Genomic DNA, 18,236 nt, shown 5'->3' on the forward strand with positions numbered 1-18,236 from the left:
ACGGCTGAATTTTATGATGACAATGATGATGATGATGACGACGACGACGACAGTTATGATACAGACAGATGATAGAAGTATATGATGAATGATGATTGAAAAATTGCTGAAAGATGTTGGTGGAAGATACAAAAGTTGTTTGAAACAGTTTTGAGATTTGATCATTGAGATTTAAATCAAGTCAGGTAAATAAACCTCATAAAACGGTGCTAAATTTTGTAAATATGTGAAACCCTTATCAGTAAGTTAATGTTAAAATAAATGTGACGTACAAAGAAAACAATTAAGTCTGTAGATAAAAATTGAAAGAGAAGTATCATAATTTTATATTTAATCTTTTATATATGCATGATAACATGCAAAGGCAGAAATATTATTACTATACTGAACTTTTTCAATATTTGTAATCTATTTCTGTTTGTTATTTAGTTGGAGAAGGAGAAAAATCATTACTACGAAAAGCTATTCAAAATGAGGTTATATAGAGTTGCTTCCCTTAAATCATTAAAATAATACATTTGATGACCCTAAAATTCTAAAATCTAAAAACATTCCAAATAGGAAAATTTTTAAAATCCGAAAATTTATTGAGCAAGAGAAATGCCTCAAATAGAAAATTCTTGAAAGCATTTAGGAATGTTCTAAAATAAGAGAATATATTGTAGATAGGCATAGAATGAAAGTGCAAGAAGTGAGATTGTTGTATAGCTGTTTTATGTGGTTCACATGTTGAACCAAATGTGTGAAAAGTGCTAACCAAGGCTAACACCAAAGTTAGATTTTTGATGCTCACAGTATTGAAAATGTTAACCCCACTCTTAGATGTTTACTTCAAACACAATGGAGTTTGCAAACAACAATGTACAACATGCTAACACTGATGTGTAACATGTTAGCAATAATATATGATATATTAGCATCACTGCTACATAACATAATAGCATCGTCGTGTAATATGGAAGCTATACTGTACCATGTGTTAGCAATACTACCTATTATACTAAAAATACTGTACAGAATTCATACAGATCTTCATAATAATGTATTCACATATTGCATTATAATATAGGTCACCCAAAATACTAAATAGAAAAATCACTAGTGCAGTGCATAGAATGCCTCATAGTTTTGTTTTTGATACATGGGGCCCTAATTTAAAATCTGAGGTCAGCTTTGTATTTCATCCTTTCAGGATCGATAATGAAAAAGAATAACAGTCCAGGGGTGCCGAATTGGTAGAAATGTCCCAGCATCAGACTGGATAATTTGCAGTATTTGTCTCAATTTTTTGTGTCCTGAGTTCAAATACCACTGTAGCCTACTTGGGTGCTAGACTTAATCCCTCTCCCAGTTTAATAACACCACTTCGGGAACTGAATGCCTTTCATGGAGTCCATTCTTTTCCAAGAATTTGGGCCAGCTCTCCAGTTTAAGGATACCTTCTTTCCTCCTCTCTAGTCTTGGAGACCCTGTGATTGGTCTGCCTTCATACTTGTCCACAAAATAAAAAAACAACATAGTACCACTGTGTGCTAAGACAGTAGTACTTTATGATTTGTTACTTAAATTGTATGATATATATGTATATATATATATATATATATATATATATATATATATATATATATATATATATATATATATGTATGTATCTATGTATACTCAGGTTGATATAGTAGAGTTTTACCCATCTTTATCCAGGTCTCTACTCTGTAGAGCACAAAATTTTGCTAAGGAGTACGTTTCTATTAGCAATTCCAATGTTGACATTATTTTGCATGCCACGAAATCTCTACTTTTTTTTTGACAACACAGCATGGGTCAAAAAGAATGGAGACTCCTTATTCAATGTACCAACAGGTGCATATGACAACAGAATTGTACATGTTAATAGGTATTTACATCTTATACAATTTGAATATAGAATTTCCTTCACTAAATACAGGATTATATAGGGATGATTGCCTTATAGTTACCTTCAATATGAACGGGCATGATCTTGATGGCCTTAGGAAGAATCTCATTGCATTCTTCCAAAGAATGGGTTTAAGAATCATGATAGACAAACCTGAACAACATTAATTTCTTAGACATAAATCTAGATTTAGAATCTAATAGCTTTAAACCCTTTCATAAGCCTAATGAAAGGCTATTCTGTATGTGTGTGTGTGTATATATATATATATATATATATATATATATATATATATAAGCCACTCTCATATGTTGTAATGTTTTATGGCATGCAAGTGATACTAAAGAAAAGTCTTGCAAGTAACAAGGTATGGCATGTTCAGAACACTATTATAAGTTGGCAACAGTGCATAATATGTCACCAACATAATATGCTACAATATTTTCCCATAATGTCTTTTCAAAATGTATAATTTATAATTTTGAATTTCTATTATTTCAATGTTTGTCTAGATTTACATTGATATTGAAAATTCATCAATTGTTTTTGAGTTATTTTCAATGTAAAACAACAATTCAATATAAATTTAAAATTTAAAAAAAAAAGAACTTGCAAAGCCTTTAAAATATTATATGATTGTTTTTCTTGTTGTGGATCCTTTTAAGATAACATATTGCTAAAAATAACCCTAGTTCAATTAAACTTAATGAAAATATGAGTATCATCAGTACCTTGTGACTTATGTGTTGAAACATTAAAACAGCTGTATAAGGAATAACTATTTCACCAACTCCATTGGCCATTAATGATGTGTACAAAATAATGACATCCAACTCCAAGAATGATCCAGCCCATGTCATTACAGATGGTAGAAAAGACGATTGAAAGAAACCGTACCCTGACGAACCAACCCAAATGTAAGCAATTTCAAATTTGAACAAGAACAGGGTTGTTGTAAATATCACTAAACCTACAAAATTGAGGGTGAGTAATACTTGCATGGATATATATCTTGAGAGAAACACATTAGTTATTCTTCCAAGCAAAACTGAACCCCAGAACAGTGCAGTTATAGTGGCCATAACAGATTTAGATTGAAACAGTGGAGATGATATTCCATAAAGGGTCAATAAATGACTATAGGTTATGATACTTCCATATACAGGAATATGAAAGAGGAAAATTAAAATAATGAAGGCTAGTTTGCCTTTTAGATTTACTGATCTGACAGAAGGTAAATCTAATATGACAGTATAGTCAACTCTTTTTACCTTCTTCAGTAGTTCTTCAATAAAATAGTAGAAGAATGCCAGAATTGGTGGGACTAATATAAGAGATACAATCATGTAGGGATAAGAAATCCTGTTAGGGGTCGTATAACAAGTGTCTTTCGTGCATTCAGTGATGGAAGTGATGTTGGCATTTGAATAAATAATCGAGTGGCTCTGGAATGCTCTGACTATGAATGCAATGGTGAGTCCAGAAAAAGCTGAAGCTACAGGCAAGCTCAACATTTGCCAATTATGGTTTGATGGAAATAGGCACAGGCATAATGCATAGCAATCTGAAAAATGAAAAAAAAAAGTAAAAACAGACTTTTACATTAAAGAATAAAAGGTACAGTGAGTTTGTAGAAATAGTACGGTACTAAGTTTCAGAGTCTACACAGCGCATACAATTAGCATCTATATTTAATTGTATCTCTGAATAATATGCTGATACTTTAAATAGTTTCTTGCCTCCAAATCAATGGCATCTCTGTTACTGCTCACCATCTAGTGAGGATAATTCACATCACCGCCTCTTCTTTTTTTTTTTGTTTTTGGTTCTGAGTTCAATCCATGCTAGAGTCAACTTCTCTTTTCATTCTTCTACTTAGCTGTCTCAAATGTATTGGGACTGAAACACTTTCCTCCACCATTGCATAAAACTGACAGAGCACCAACCAGTTAATTGCAAGGAGTGTGTGGTGTTATGTGACACGAAGAGGTGAGTTGCATTACCTTCACTAGATGATGAGCAGCTACGGAGATGTCATAGATTGGTAAAGTTTGGATTTGGAGGTGAGAAACTATATAAAATATCAGAGTATTATTTACAGATGCAATTAAATGAAGATGCTAATTGTATGTGGTGTGTAGACATGTTTCAGAACAAAGTTAGTGTATAGGATGTAGCCAAAACAGATGATATGCATTAGAGATAGAAAATATGAAGTAAGATGTATTTTTTTATATGTTGGCATCCAGTTTGGCCTGAAGTTCAAAGACCTTTGGGTAGAAAAGGGAGATTTGTCCAATTGTTTTGATATTTGATTTCATTCTTCATATTCTTTTAGAGTAATTTTCTTGAGAGAAGAAAACAGCCAAACAACTGAACTTCGCAAATACTTCAGAAATGACAAAAAAGAAAAAAGTATTCCAGCTTTGCTTTTCCCTGCAACACCCTGCATCATTTATATAATATAACCTGCTTTTTATTAGTAAAAGTAGAATATTTCTTTGCTTTAAAGACCAAAGTTGCTTTATCATGTTCTACCTCGTTTTATACTATCATTGGCTGCTCATCGAGAACATAGTTAGATGCCTAAGTAACTGAAAATATCTATCATAACCACCGAACATCTGATGAATCTATTTTAGCTTTTCTGAATGTTCTCATTGTTAGTTATGCACTGTTTAATAGACTGCTGGTCACATTGTCATAAGTTCAAACTTTTCTACAACCATTGTAACCATGAAGAACTAGGCTTGTACTCTCCCTGCTTTGTTACTAAAAAGATTGGTTCTACTCTTATTTACGTTTAAATGGTTAGATGTAGGAACAATCTTGAGTAAGTAACTCAACCTACAAGAAATAGAAGCCAACTCTGTTTCAAATCACATTCTAAGGAAAGAGAACATATTGGATGATATATTTTTAATATACACAGGAAAATGGTTGGTCTTGATGGGAATTCATTTGATTATAGGCCTACTCACTCAGAGATGACCTAGGGTTGAATAATAACATTATCTGGTTTATCCAAATTTATGACAGTTATCTCAATTATGTTAGTGTCAAAAGCAGTAAGAGGTACTTACAAGCATCAACCAATCCTTTCGAGAGGCCTTGTAAAAAAAATAGAATTAGAGTATTTGTGAGATTTCCAGCCAAAGGAATGAAAAAAGTAGCTATGGCCCCTAATAACAGACTGACAGTTATAAATAGATACATGCTTTTAAATTTTAAACATGCACTGCTAATAAGGATTCCAATGAAATTTCCTGCAGATGTGGTTGGCAAAATAACGTTTATTTCATTGACATGTCGGTGAATATTCTCTGCAAGGTCTGGTAGACTTGGACCAATAATACCATTGTTGAAACCCTGAAAAATCATTATAAATTAATAAATATGAATATATTTAAATAGATAAATTACTTCATACGCATACAACAGAAATAAAAGTGAAGTAAATGGAAACAACAAGCTAAAGGTAAGGAAAGATATGTAATGAAATAAAGTAAAATAAAATAAAATAAAGTATGGGAGACATAGATCTAGAAGTAAGCCAAAGGAGTTACATTTTTAGAGTTACTTAGTATTTAGATTACATGCTATTAGTTTAATTACCAGTATAGATATGCGGAGGATCAATGATACATTTATGGACATTGTACAACTAATATATACATAATTTATATGAAAGACTTATTATAGCTAATTAGTTGATATATTAAAATATACATTAGATATATATATTTGTTTGTTGTCACTCCGTCGCTTACGACGTCGAGGGTTCCAGTTGATCCAATCAACGGAACAGCCTGCTCGTGAAATTAACATGCAAGTGGCTGAGCACTCCACAGACACATGTACCCTTAACGTAGTTCTCAGGTGAAGAGGATTCAGTTCTCTCAGTAAAATTAAGAGAATTTACAATACTCTGTTCAAGAACAAGGATTTGATTTTGAAGGAAATCAAATCTTTGTAAAGGTTAATAAGCTGTTTTGCTTATAATATTATTGTTTCATTTTCAAATAATCACTGTCTTATGAATAAAGTTTGGTTGATGATTGTTTTATGACAAAGATAAAATAATAAGATTTATTTGCTTCTAGCATTCTTTTCATGACAGTATGTTTTGTCTGTTTTAGGTTGCAAAGATGTTGACTTTTACAGCAAGGATGTTGATAGGCAAGCAAAGTAAAAGGTTTCAAGCATCAGTATTAGCTGAGAGACCCTTCCAATGCATTTGTGAGGATATTATAGGAGAAATTGAATAAATGTGTCGTACTTTAAATTAAAAACAATTGTTGAGAATTTTAGTTAAAGCAAAAAGGGCAAGTTTTAAAATATGAAAAGCAATTATAAACAAATATAACTTACATTCAAGCAGAAAGCCCAACATAGCCAAACCAGTTGAAAATATTTCATACTTTCAGTTGATTCCATTAGCAAATTTGAACTATACAGAGAACACATAAGAGAAGTAGGTGACTAAGCTGCAAACATAAAATATATTCAAATTCAGTGTTTAATAGGCCATTGAATTAGAAATAATATTTGTTATATTATTTTCATTGTAAACATATAACAATAACTTTAAAATATCCATATGAATAATTGGATAATTATAATTCTAAACTGTGTTGTAGAATAGTCAATATGTAAATATTAATTATATTTCACTCATTATTCTTATCATTTGTAAAGTTCTGAGTTTTCTTTTATCATGCAAAAAGGGAATTGCATAATTGATGCTTCAATAAATTTTATTCAATAAAATAATTGCCATTATTATTAATGACATTTGCCCATCTATCAGGCAATTCAAATATTCCATCAGCATAAAATTTGACTGGGTTTGAAGGAAAAAAAGATATCTAGGTGCATTTTGACTCCATCTAAATTAAATGTTTTTCCTTGCAATGAGTTCTGTAGAGAGAAAAACAAGTGGTAGTTGGATGGTGCAACATCAGGAGAATATGGTGGATGATGTAAGAGATCCCAGCCAAGTTCATGTAACTTTGGGTAGCCAAAGACACATGTGTTTGGGCATTGTTTGCTTGGAACACTATCCCTTTCCTGTTGGTAATCTCTGGCCTCAATTCCTTGATTTTTTTTGTTCAAATTAACCAACTGATGACAGTACACATCAGAATTAATGTTCTGGTTTTGTGGGAGAAGCTCATAATAAATAATGCCTTTATGATTCCCACCAGACAAAAACCATAGTATTTTTGGCATAGACATTCATTTTTGGTTACTGTTTTGGGGGGATCCTTACATAAACTCCAGGATCTTTTTCACATTACATTTTCATACACATTCCACTTTTCATCTCCAGTCACAAGTTATTTCAAAAAAGGTATGGAATACTTGTCCAACGAATTCTTTTCTGAGAGTTTGTGAGAGACCCATACATTATAGCAAGAAATGTATCGTAGCGTCACTAGGTATTTATGAGCCGTACTTTTAGAGACTTCCAATGCCTCTGCAAGTTCTCTAGTCGTGTTATTTGAGTTTTCTTTGGTTTTTGATTCATCCACTTTTGGAGGTCTTCCACTGCAACTGTCATCTTCCAAGCTAAACTCTCCAGCTTTAAATTTTGCAAATCACCCTTGAACAATTGATTCACCTACAGTATCATCACCATAAACTTCACAAATGTTTTATCAAGTCTTTGCAGTACAACAAAGTACAAATGAGTTAGGAGAAAAGTTGGGCTTAAGAGGCATTAGATGTGGTGTGCAAGAGAGAAGGCTGCATTGGTATGGTCACATGATGTTTATAGATGAGGATAGCTGTATAAAGAAATGCCAATTGCTAAATGCATAAGGAGCCTGTGGAAGAGGGAGACTCAGAAATATGTGAGATGAAGCAGTGAAGACTGCCCTCAAAATGTTGAACCTTTCATAGAAGTTCAACGAGAGAAAACAATGTTAGTGATTTTCAAAATATTTGTTTTTACAGTTGTTTCAACTAACCCTTATGTAATAATATAATTATGGAGTACATCCCCATTATTGGGGATTTAAAAAAAAATATGAATTAACAAAATTGAAATTCACTCTTGTATAGGCTGAAGATATAAGAGAAAAATAAAACAAGAAATATAGAAATAAGGAGGTAAAAAGAAATTTTAAAAACCTTAAAAAAACTTTTTTTTTAATCATAGGAAAGAATACAGGTTCTGGAGTTAGTAGTAGAAAGGTTAAGCAATAAATCATGTCAAGCTGTCTCAAATCCAATTTGGTATATTTTTTTTAGACTAAGCTGATACTAGTGGGTAACTAATCATCATAACTGTTACATTTAGTATAGCAGTAAACCAAGAGAGCAAAGATAAGATTGAGACATCAAAGAGCTATGATTTACAAACACATTTTTTACATGTCTGTACGAACAAATATCAACACAACTATATACATATATCTATAAATTTCACCTAATATGTATGTATGTATGTATGTATGTATGTATGTGTGTGTGTATGTATGTATGTATGGAAGTGGATTGGTAGCACAATTAGAAAGGACACACCAAATGCAGCGAAAAGCACTTTACAGTGGAATCCGGAGGGATATAGAAAGAGGGGTAGGCCTAAGAACTCGTGGCGTAGATCAACACAAAAGGAACTAGAGAAAGGAGGACATTCATGGCAGAGTATAAGTACAGAAGCGAAAAATTATGCGACATGGAATTCAATTATAAGTGGCCTATACTCCGCGTTGGAGGGTTAAAGGCAAGAAGAAGAAAGAATGTATGCATGCATGTACTTTATTATTGTTATAGTCACCATCATCATCATCACCACCACCACTGCCACCATCATCATTTTTATTTAACATCCACTTTTCTATGATTGCATGGGTCAGACGTAATTTGTTGAAGCAAATTTTCTGGTCAGATGCCATTCCTGTTGCCATCAGGTTATGTTGCAAGAATGTAAAGGAAGAGGCAGACATATAACTTAAGAGTGAGGACTGAGATGTCTTGTGTCTTGCTGTACTCAAGAAGACCTGTTCTCCATAGCAGAAGTGTTTATGTTGCTTCCTTGCTGAAGAGGTTTGGCCTGCTAGACCCCTGTGCCAGTGCCATGTGAAAAACACCTGTGTAAGTGCCGCATAAAAACCATCCATGCCAGTACCATGTAATAACACTTATGTCAGCGCCACATAAAAGCACCCATGCTGGTGTCGCATAAAAAGCACCCAACACATTCTGTAAAGTGGTTGGTGTTAGGAAGGGCATCCAGTTGTAGAAACCATGCCAAATCAGACTGGAACCTGGTGCAGCATTTCTTATTTCTTTATTGCCCACAAGGGGCTAAACATAGAGGGGACAAACAAGGACAGACAAAGTGCGTAACTGGTACTTAATTTATTGACGCCGAAATGATGAAAGGCAAAGTCGACCTCAGTGGAATTTGAACTCAGAACGTAGCGGCAGATTAAGTACCTTTAAGCATTTTGCTCGACGCGCTAACGTTTCCGCCAGCTCGCCACCTTATGCTCCACCAATGCTGGTGCAGCATTTCTGCTTGCTAACTCTGGTCAAACCGTCCAACCCATTCTAGCATGGAAAATGGACGTTAAGGAATGGTGATGCTGATGTTGATGATTATATGTACACACACACACACACACACACCACATATGTATACATACATATATATACATGAACTGGCACTGTTGGTTACAATGCCGAGTGTTTCAGTTGATCTGATCAACAGAACATCCTGCCCTTGAAATTAATGTGCAAGAGAGACTGAGCACTCTACAGACACATGTACCCCTAATGTAGTCCTCAAGGAGATTCTGAACGACACAGAATGGGACAAGGCTGGCCCTTTCAAATACAGGTACTATTCATTTTTGCCAACTGAATGGACTGGATGAAAGTGCCATGCGAAAACCACCCATGCCAACACCATATAATAACATCTGTGCTTTGCTCAAGGACACAATGCATCACCAGAAATCGAATTTACAACCTTACAATCATGAGCTAAATACACTAAGCCACATGCTTTCACACACACACACACGCGTCTATTTACATGCTACAACTATTGCTGTAGCAGATTATCACTAATTTAACTGGATTCTAGCTTTAATTGTTACTAAGTTTTTACCCATTGCTACACTGCCAGTAAAAATATTTGTTAATTATGCACATACCTTTTTTTAATAATAGATAGTAAAAGCCTTTTTTTCTTTTTGAAGTCTATGTTGAGTTGTGTTGACAGACTTACCCTAACAATTCCAGCATTTTTCATCAAAACTTGTTTGTCACTATGGTGACAACACTACCTGTCTATCTATCTATCTATCTATCTATCTATCTATCTATCTATCTGCCTGTTTGTCTGTCTATCTATCTATCTATCTATCTATCTATCTATCTATCTATCTTTCACACAGTCTTTCTAGCTCACTGCACTTCTCTTTCAACAACTTCTTCTCCTCTCATTTTAGCTCTATGTTGTGACAGGAGTTGTCCCCCTGTTGATTCCTCCCTGTCTTCCCTTCTTTCACATATATATATTTAATTAATATAATATCTAGATCAACTGTGTTATAAAATAATTGCTAGTATTAATTACTTTTCGTGATCAGCGAACATTGTACTGTTAGTATTGCTGTATTGATTGAGTCGCATAATTACCTGTACCAATTACTATCAATGGTTGGTTGATTGTTACTAGAGAACTGACTAAGCTGCATTAATTATCATTGGTTTCTATGTAGTCCAGTCAATTTATTAACAGCAGCTGTGCTTGACTGGTCTGGCTAGGGCATTGCCTCGAAGGGATATTTAATCACTTCAATTGACTTCAGTACTTCTTTGAAGTCTGGTACTTATTCTGTCAGTTTCTATTGTTTTACTGCTAAGTTACAGCTATGTTAACAAAGCAACATCAGTTGTTGTGTGGTGTGAGACAAACACACACTTACACACATATTCACATGCATACATCAACACACAAACTTTATATATATGCGTGTGTGCATATATGTATGTATATATGTGTGTGTGTGTGTACATGTATGTGTGTGTGTATTAGAACTTTTCACTTCATTACAGGTGGATAAATATAAGATATTGTAAGAACCGGTATCCAATACATGGGGTAATTAAATTATTAGAGATGTACCAAATGTATAAGGGAGTACGTTCAGATGCACCATTTAAACAAATTTGGGTATATAAACACTTAATGATTATACTGCATGAATAAAAAATATATTACGGAGATGTACTTGCATAGCAAGTGACCTGATCTGAGATCATGTGCTCAAACAAAAACAATTGCAGCATGGAATGTGTTTATAGCCATTTAAAAATACACAAAAACCGTTAAATTTAATTTGTCAAAATATTTTCGTCACTTTGAGACCGCGACCTGTTCACTGACAAAATTCTGAAGAATTCACATATCCAGTGAATTATGTAAAAACCTTATAAATAGTCTAAAGATTTTTATAAATTATAAACACTATGAAAGTATATAAAAGGATATATAAATGTATAAATATATCAAATATAAAATACAAAAATTAATAAAACAAATATAAAAATATAATATATTATACTGTGAGTTTTATGAAAAGAAATTATAAACTGCCAAACCATTTATAAGCTATAAAAGCTACATAAATGCATAAGAGGGTTTATAAATAGATAAAAAATTTGATAATATAAAGTATAAAAATTTACAAAATATCTTTTACAGAATGATGTAAAAGGCATAAAAGAGATATAAATAAGGATATAGAATAAAATAAAATAAGGATTATTTTATAATGATATTAGTATATCAAAAAAGAATTCCTAGACATATTATTATTATTAATGCAATATAAAATAAAATACATGTATCAATGATTTACAGAAATAAAAATACCTTTGGAAATGGGTTTATAAAATATTTCTAAAATACATTAAAGACAATGATCTAGGTAAAATAGTAACAGATCTTAGAGGGTATATTTTATACTTAGGGGAAGTGCAAAATTTAGTACCATAAAAAACCAAGTAATGTGCACACCTCTGTAATTTATGCAGGTGATTTTCAGGATAAAAATTATTTAAAAAAAGCTTCTACTCATGTGAAATTCACACCCAAAAGTTTTCAGAATTGCCGATATGGTCAGGGGAAATGGTTTTCAATTTAGTTGTATTTTGCATAATTTCACTTACTTATGATTAGATTTTATTTTCATTAAAAAGAAATAATTTTTGTTTAACAGGTATCACATTAAAAGCTATTAAATTACAAAGAATTTGTGTTGTTTATAATAAATTTTATTTTACATTTCTTGCCCACAAGAGATTATGTCTAATCTTTAACATACTGCTGTCTGTCTTCTCAAATCACTATCACAGGAAAAGTTGTTGATAAGAATTATCAAAAAAAACAAAGTCGATAAATACACAGGTGTTGCAAATTAAGTTTAATTACCAATAAACATCAGCTTGGATGACACTTTACTCAACCGTGTAAAATATGTAAAATGTGACCCGGACCATGATTTCTAGCATGAACATCAGATTTAGTTAACCATTTAATGGCTTTAATGAATTTATACAGAAAAAGCAAGCATTATACCGTCCAGCATAAATAAAAGTCATCTTCATTATATTTAAGCCCTTATTTTTTTTTGTAAAAACCTATTCTGACTTTAAATGAATCAACTTCCTGTATGAATGTTTATGTTTAGTACATCTTTTTTCAACAAAAAAAAAATTTCCAAAACTATTCTGGAAACAGTCTACTTGTAAAGTTTATTTCTATTTTTACTGAGAAAAAAAGCATAAATTACATGGGTTTTTACGGTAAACTATTATAAAATGTATGAAGAGATTCCCAAACTGAAGGGGTAAATACGTAATGTAAATATTGAAAACTTATAGATCAAAGGGGCTAAGGGTTACAAGAACGACAGAAACAATATAAATATTTTGAGCTCCATTATTGATGTGAATATGTTAAAGCAGCGGTGGCATCCTTTATATTTGAAGTCTATGCGGTCATCTAATGAGAAAGGTTTCTATATATATAACTATTTTTATTATAACTAACCACAAAAACAAACATTAACACACACATATATATAACTATATATATATAATTATTTTCATTATAACTAACCACAAAAACAAACATTAACACACACATATATATAACTATATATATAATTACTTTCATTATAATTAACAACAAAAACAAACATTAACACACACATATATATAACTATATATATAATTATTTTCATTATAATTAACCACAAAAACAAACATTAACACACACATATATATAACGAGATATATAATTATTTTCATTATAACTAACTACAAAAATAGACATTAACACACACATACATATATATAAGTATATATATGATTTGACATTAAGAATTTTAAAAATTTTTTCTTGTATTTTTCTCCCTAGTAAGGAATGATCGGTTATGTAAGAAAGATGAAGAATTTGCCTGTTAATTAACAGCAGCACCAACACACACACATTAATGTGTGTGAGTGTGTGTGTACATGAGCAACTACTATAATAATACTCTTGTGTTTTTCTCCGTCACAACTTATGAACGAGAAATGGAGGGTGATAGATGAATAAGGAAGAAGTGATGGTAGACTGAAAGTGGGAGCATTTCAACTCTGTGTGAGTATATGTGTGTGTTTGTAAAAGGGGAGTATGTGAATGTTTATGTGTGTGCAATGGGAGTGGGGTTGTGAACATTCAATGCTGAAAAGAAAAATCAAACAGTGTTTCAACTCTTAGTGAGTATGTGTGTGTGTGTGAGTGCGTGCATATACAAGTGTAGAATGTGAATGTATGTGTAAACCAGCGTTCTTTCAGTAAAAAACGATGATCGATGTCACATCTCAAAAGACAACCACTGGATAACATTGACATGTGTATTAATTTGTTTTACCATCCATATTCACATATAAAATACTACAATTAACCCTTATTTTTGACGGCATGGGGCCATCATGTAGCATCCATTTTCCTGATTGGCAGGGGTTAGATCAATGGTTCCCAAATATTTTCGGGGTGCTGCCCCCTTGACATCCAGGCCACATTCCTAGTGTCCCCACCCCAACTATCACAGACATAGACCTCTTTTTGAAGCAAATTCAAAGCAACTGTATTTCACAAATAAAACTTAACCTAATGAGCCCTTTATTTTGTTGTTTTTACATGAATCACTACCCCATTATCGCCCCACTTTTCTTCAATGTCCCCTTGGAACTTTTCACCACCCCCAGGGGGGCAATACCGCCCACTTTGGGAACCACTGGGTTAGATGGTTTGACCGGGACTGGTAAGCTGGAGAGCTGCTCTAGGTTCCGATGTTTCGGGTTAGTTTCTACAGCTGGATGCCCTTTGTAATGCTAGCCACTTCAAAGAGTGTACCAGGTGCCTTTTACGTGTCATTGACATGGCACGGGTGCCTTTTATGTATCACCGACACTGACCATGACATTTTCTCAAGCATAGCTAAATAGCAACAGTCTCAATCATTTGTCATTGCCTCCATGAGACGCAGATCCATGTGGTCAGGAAGCAAGCCTCCTATAAAGCAAGCCATACCTGTGTCTATACATATATGACCTTTTACCTGAATCAGTCACCAGACTGCGGCACCACCTTGAATAATATTTAATCAAATGAATCAACCAAAGTACTTTTGTTTTTAAAGCCTGGTGCAGGGCCGTAAATACACCTACACTAACTAACACAAAGACACACACATATAAATATAAATATACGATGGGCTTTTGTAAGTTTCCATCTACCAAATTGACTCACAAGACATTGGTCAAGCTGAGGATATAGTAGAAGACACATGGCCAAGGTGCCACACAGTAGGACTGAACCTGGAACCATGTGGTAAGGAAGGAAGCTTCTTATCACACAGCCACACCTAATGTATGTAAGTGTGTGTATACATGCTTGTGTCTCCAAGGCAGAGAATTAGAGTAATATTGCAATGCTAATGTAAATGATGTTCAGTTTGAAATCTTAGTTATACTATGAGATGGTCTAATCGAGTTTAATACTTAGCACAGGTAAGATGAAGTAGATGTGATAGGAAGAGGAGAAATGGATGCAGGAGTTAGGTCCAGATGAGGACAATATACAATCATTAATGATAATAAAAGAAACAAAAGTAAGAATACTTGACAGTGGGTCACGGGCTGTGAGATTCTATTGAGTGATAGCTGATCTATCGTGCAGACATCGTTTCCTTAGAAGCAACCTAAAATATGTATATATGTATATGTACATATATCTGTGCAAACTATTCCAGACATCAACAGCATCCACAATTTACAATGATTGAGAACGAATATAGGCAAATACTAACCTTACCCCATTGTCTGTTGTAAATAGTTGTCCAGTTCAGAGAGGAATGTAAAAAAATGCTTAAAACTATTGAACATATTAAATAGCAATGCAATATATATACATGTGTGTAAATAAAAATCTATATGCACAACACCTGTTTGTGAAATATAAATTTATTTGTTTATATATATATATTCATGGCTTTATGTAAGTAGACACCTGTGCCTTAGGTTGAGTTCAAAAATTTAATAACAAAACGTTTTGTTTGAGAAGAATACAAGTCATTATTATGTCAACATATAATTTTGGGACAAAAACATACATTTAGGGAGGAATGGAATTGATTAATTTATTATCAAAAGATGTACCCGGTGCAAGCTATGGACACATAAGAGGTGCAGCAACATCAAAGGCAGCTTAACTAGCAAGTTATTTTTTGTTTGTGGCAGATGTTCAGGTGCAATAAAGACTGTAAACAAACAGGAAACAACTTCTATCTCATTCCAGGGTGAAAAACTAGAGGTAGTCGATAGCTTCCGCTATCCGGGCGACCAAGTTAGTAGTGGGGGTGGGTGCGCTGAAAGTGTAGCTGCTAGAATAAGAATAGCCTGGGCAAAGTTTAGAGAGCTCTTACCCCTGCTGGCGACAAAGGGACTCTCACTCAGAGTAAAAGGCAGACTGTATGACGCATGCGTACGAACAGCCATGCTACATGGCAGTGAAACATGGGCTGTAACTGCTGAGGACATACGTAAGCTCGCAAGGAATGAAGCCAGTATGCTCCGTTGGATGTGTAATGTCAATGTGAATACCCGTCAGAGTGTAAGTATCTTGAGAGAAAAGCTGAACATTAGAAGCATCAGTTGTGGTGTGCAAGAGAGACGATTGCGCTGGTATGGACATGTGGTGAGAATGGATGAGGATAGCTGCGTGAAAAAGTGCCACACCCTAACAGTTGAGGGAACCCGTGGAAGAGGTAGGCCCAGGAAGACCTGGGCTGAGGTGGTGAGGCAAGACCTTCGTACATTGGGCCTCACCGAGGCGATGACTACTGACCGAGACCTTTGGAAATGTGCTGTGCGTGAGAAGACCCGGCAAGCCAAGTAAGATCGTTGCCAGTGCCCCTGGACTGGCTCTTGTGCGGGTGGCACATGAGATGCACCATTTTGAGCGTGGCCGTTGCCAGTACCGCCTGACTGGCTCCCGTAGGATTTTCGAGTGAGATCGTTGCCAGTGCCCCTGGACTGGCTTGTGCGGGTGGCACATAAAAGACACCATTTCGAGCGTGGCCGTTTTCGTGCGGGTGACACGTAAAAGCACCCACTACACTCTCTGAGTGGTTGGCGTTAGGAAGGGCATCCAGCTGTAGAAACTCTGCCAAATTAGATTGGAGCCTGGTGTTGCCATCCGGTTTCACCAGTCCTCAGTCAAATCGTCCAACCCATGCTAGCATGGAAAGCGGACGTTAAACGACGATGATGATGATGATGATGATGATGATGATGATGATGAATAATGTACTTGAATTCACTGCTAAGTACATTATTGAGGAGAGGAGTGTATGAAAGCCAGTTCATCAGTTGTATATGGGCACATTAACCCATTAGCGCCAAAGGTTTCTCTTTTAGGACCAGAGGGATAATCCATCATATTTCTGCAACAGCTGTATTTTTCAGAGATATCTTTCGTTAGTCATCAAGACTGCAGTGTCTTTCAAATATCACAACTAGTGTCTGTTGTATATGGGCAACACTGATGTCTCAGTTTTCAGAACAGTGTGAAAATCTTGAGGAAAAGGATACACTCAGTTTCATCCATCATTCAATCAAAAAAGAAGTCGGCCAACTTTGCCTTCCCCTGCTTATTTATAATAATGTTTCTGACATAGACATACGCATGAGCCATGTGGTTAAGAAGCCCATTTTGCAACCACGTGATTTCAATTTCAGTCCCACTGCATGGCAACTTGGGCAAATGCCTTCTACAACTTACCTAGGCCAACCAAATCCTTGTAAGTGTGGATTTGGTAGACAGAAAATGTGTAGAAGCCTGTCGTGTATATATGTATATACTCTTTTACTTGTTTCAGTCATTTGATTGCGGCCATGCTGGAGCACCATCTTTAGTCAAGCAAATCGACCCCTGCACCTGTTCTTTATAAGCCTAGTACTTATTCCATCGGTCTCTGCTGCCGAACCACTAAGTGACAGGGACATAAACACACCAGCATCAGTTGTCAAGCAATGCTAGTGGGGACAAACACAGACACACAAACATACACACACACATATATATATATATATATATATATATATATATACGATGGGCTTCTTTCAGCTTCCATCTACGAAATCCACTCACTGAGGCTATAGTAGAAGACACTTGCCCAAGATGCCACGTAGTGGGACTGAACCCAAACCATGTGGTTGGTAAGCAAGCTACTTACCACACAACCATTCCTGCGCCTATATATACATATATATACACACATACAAATATGTATATATAAATACATGTGTGTGTGTGTGTGTATACGTCTATCTCCTCCCACTACCATTTGACAACCAGTGTTAGTTTGTTTACATCCTTGTAAGTAAGTGGTTTGGCAAGAGAACTGATGGAATAAGTACCAGGCTTTCGAAAGTAACTGCTTCAATGCAGTGCCACAGCATGGTCGCTGTCCAATAACTGAAACAAGTATAAGATATAGATAGACACAAGGGGTTAATCAAATAACACTCCAGCTAAAATATTCTACCTCTTCTATTTTCAAACTGGCCCCTCACACCAACCCTACAATATCATTCTAAAAATTAACATTTACCTCATCAAAATATCAAAGCTACAAAGTGATGCATGTTTCATTCAAAACAATGTGAATCCTAGAGGGTTATATTGATACTCATGATCAGCAGATAGCTAAATGTATTGATCTCATAGGGATGAAAGGCAGAACTG

General features: G+C 34.5%; 1 protein-coding gene across 2 annotated transcripts; it reads right to left on the bottom strand.

Annotated features, from left to right (window-relative positions):
* Positions 1-1,575: 1,575 nt before the first annotated feature.
* On the bottom strand, positions 1,576-17,467 carry LOC128247637 (sodium-dependent glucose transporter 1A-like). 2 transcript variants are annotated; one of them, XM_052967509.2, is made up of 4 exons: positions 15,298-17,467; positions 6,287-6,402; positions 4,999-5,284; positions 1,577-3,479 (listed from the first exon to the last, which is right to left on the bottom strand). In XM_052967509.2, exons 2-4 carry the CDS (start codon positions 6,380-6,382, stop codon positions 2,536-2,538), a joined length of 1,326 nt encoding a protein of 441 aa, XP_052823469.1. In that variant the 5' UTR covers positions 6,383-6,402; positions 15,298-17,467; the 3' UTR covers positions 1,577-2,535. The 2 variants fall into 2 exon arrangements, with proteins under 2 accessions (XP_089207647.1, XP_052823469.1); XM_089351521.1 differs by lacking the exon at positions 15,298-17,467 and having other exon boundaries at positions 1,576-3,479; positions 6,287-11,452.
* Between the last annotated feature and the right edge of the window lie 769 nt (positions 17,468-18,236).

The sequence above is a fragment of the Octopus bimaculoides genome, chromosome 4 (assembly GCF_046866305.1).
Source record: "Octopus bimaculoides isolate indiv1 chromosome 4, ASM4686630v1, whole genome shotgun sequence".
In the NCBI taxonomy this organism is placed as follows: Eukaryota; Metazoa; Mollusca; class Cephalopoda; order Octopoda; family Octopodidae; genus Octopus; species Octopus bimaculoides.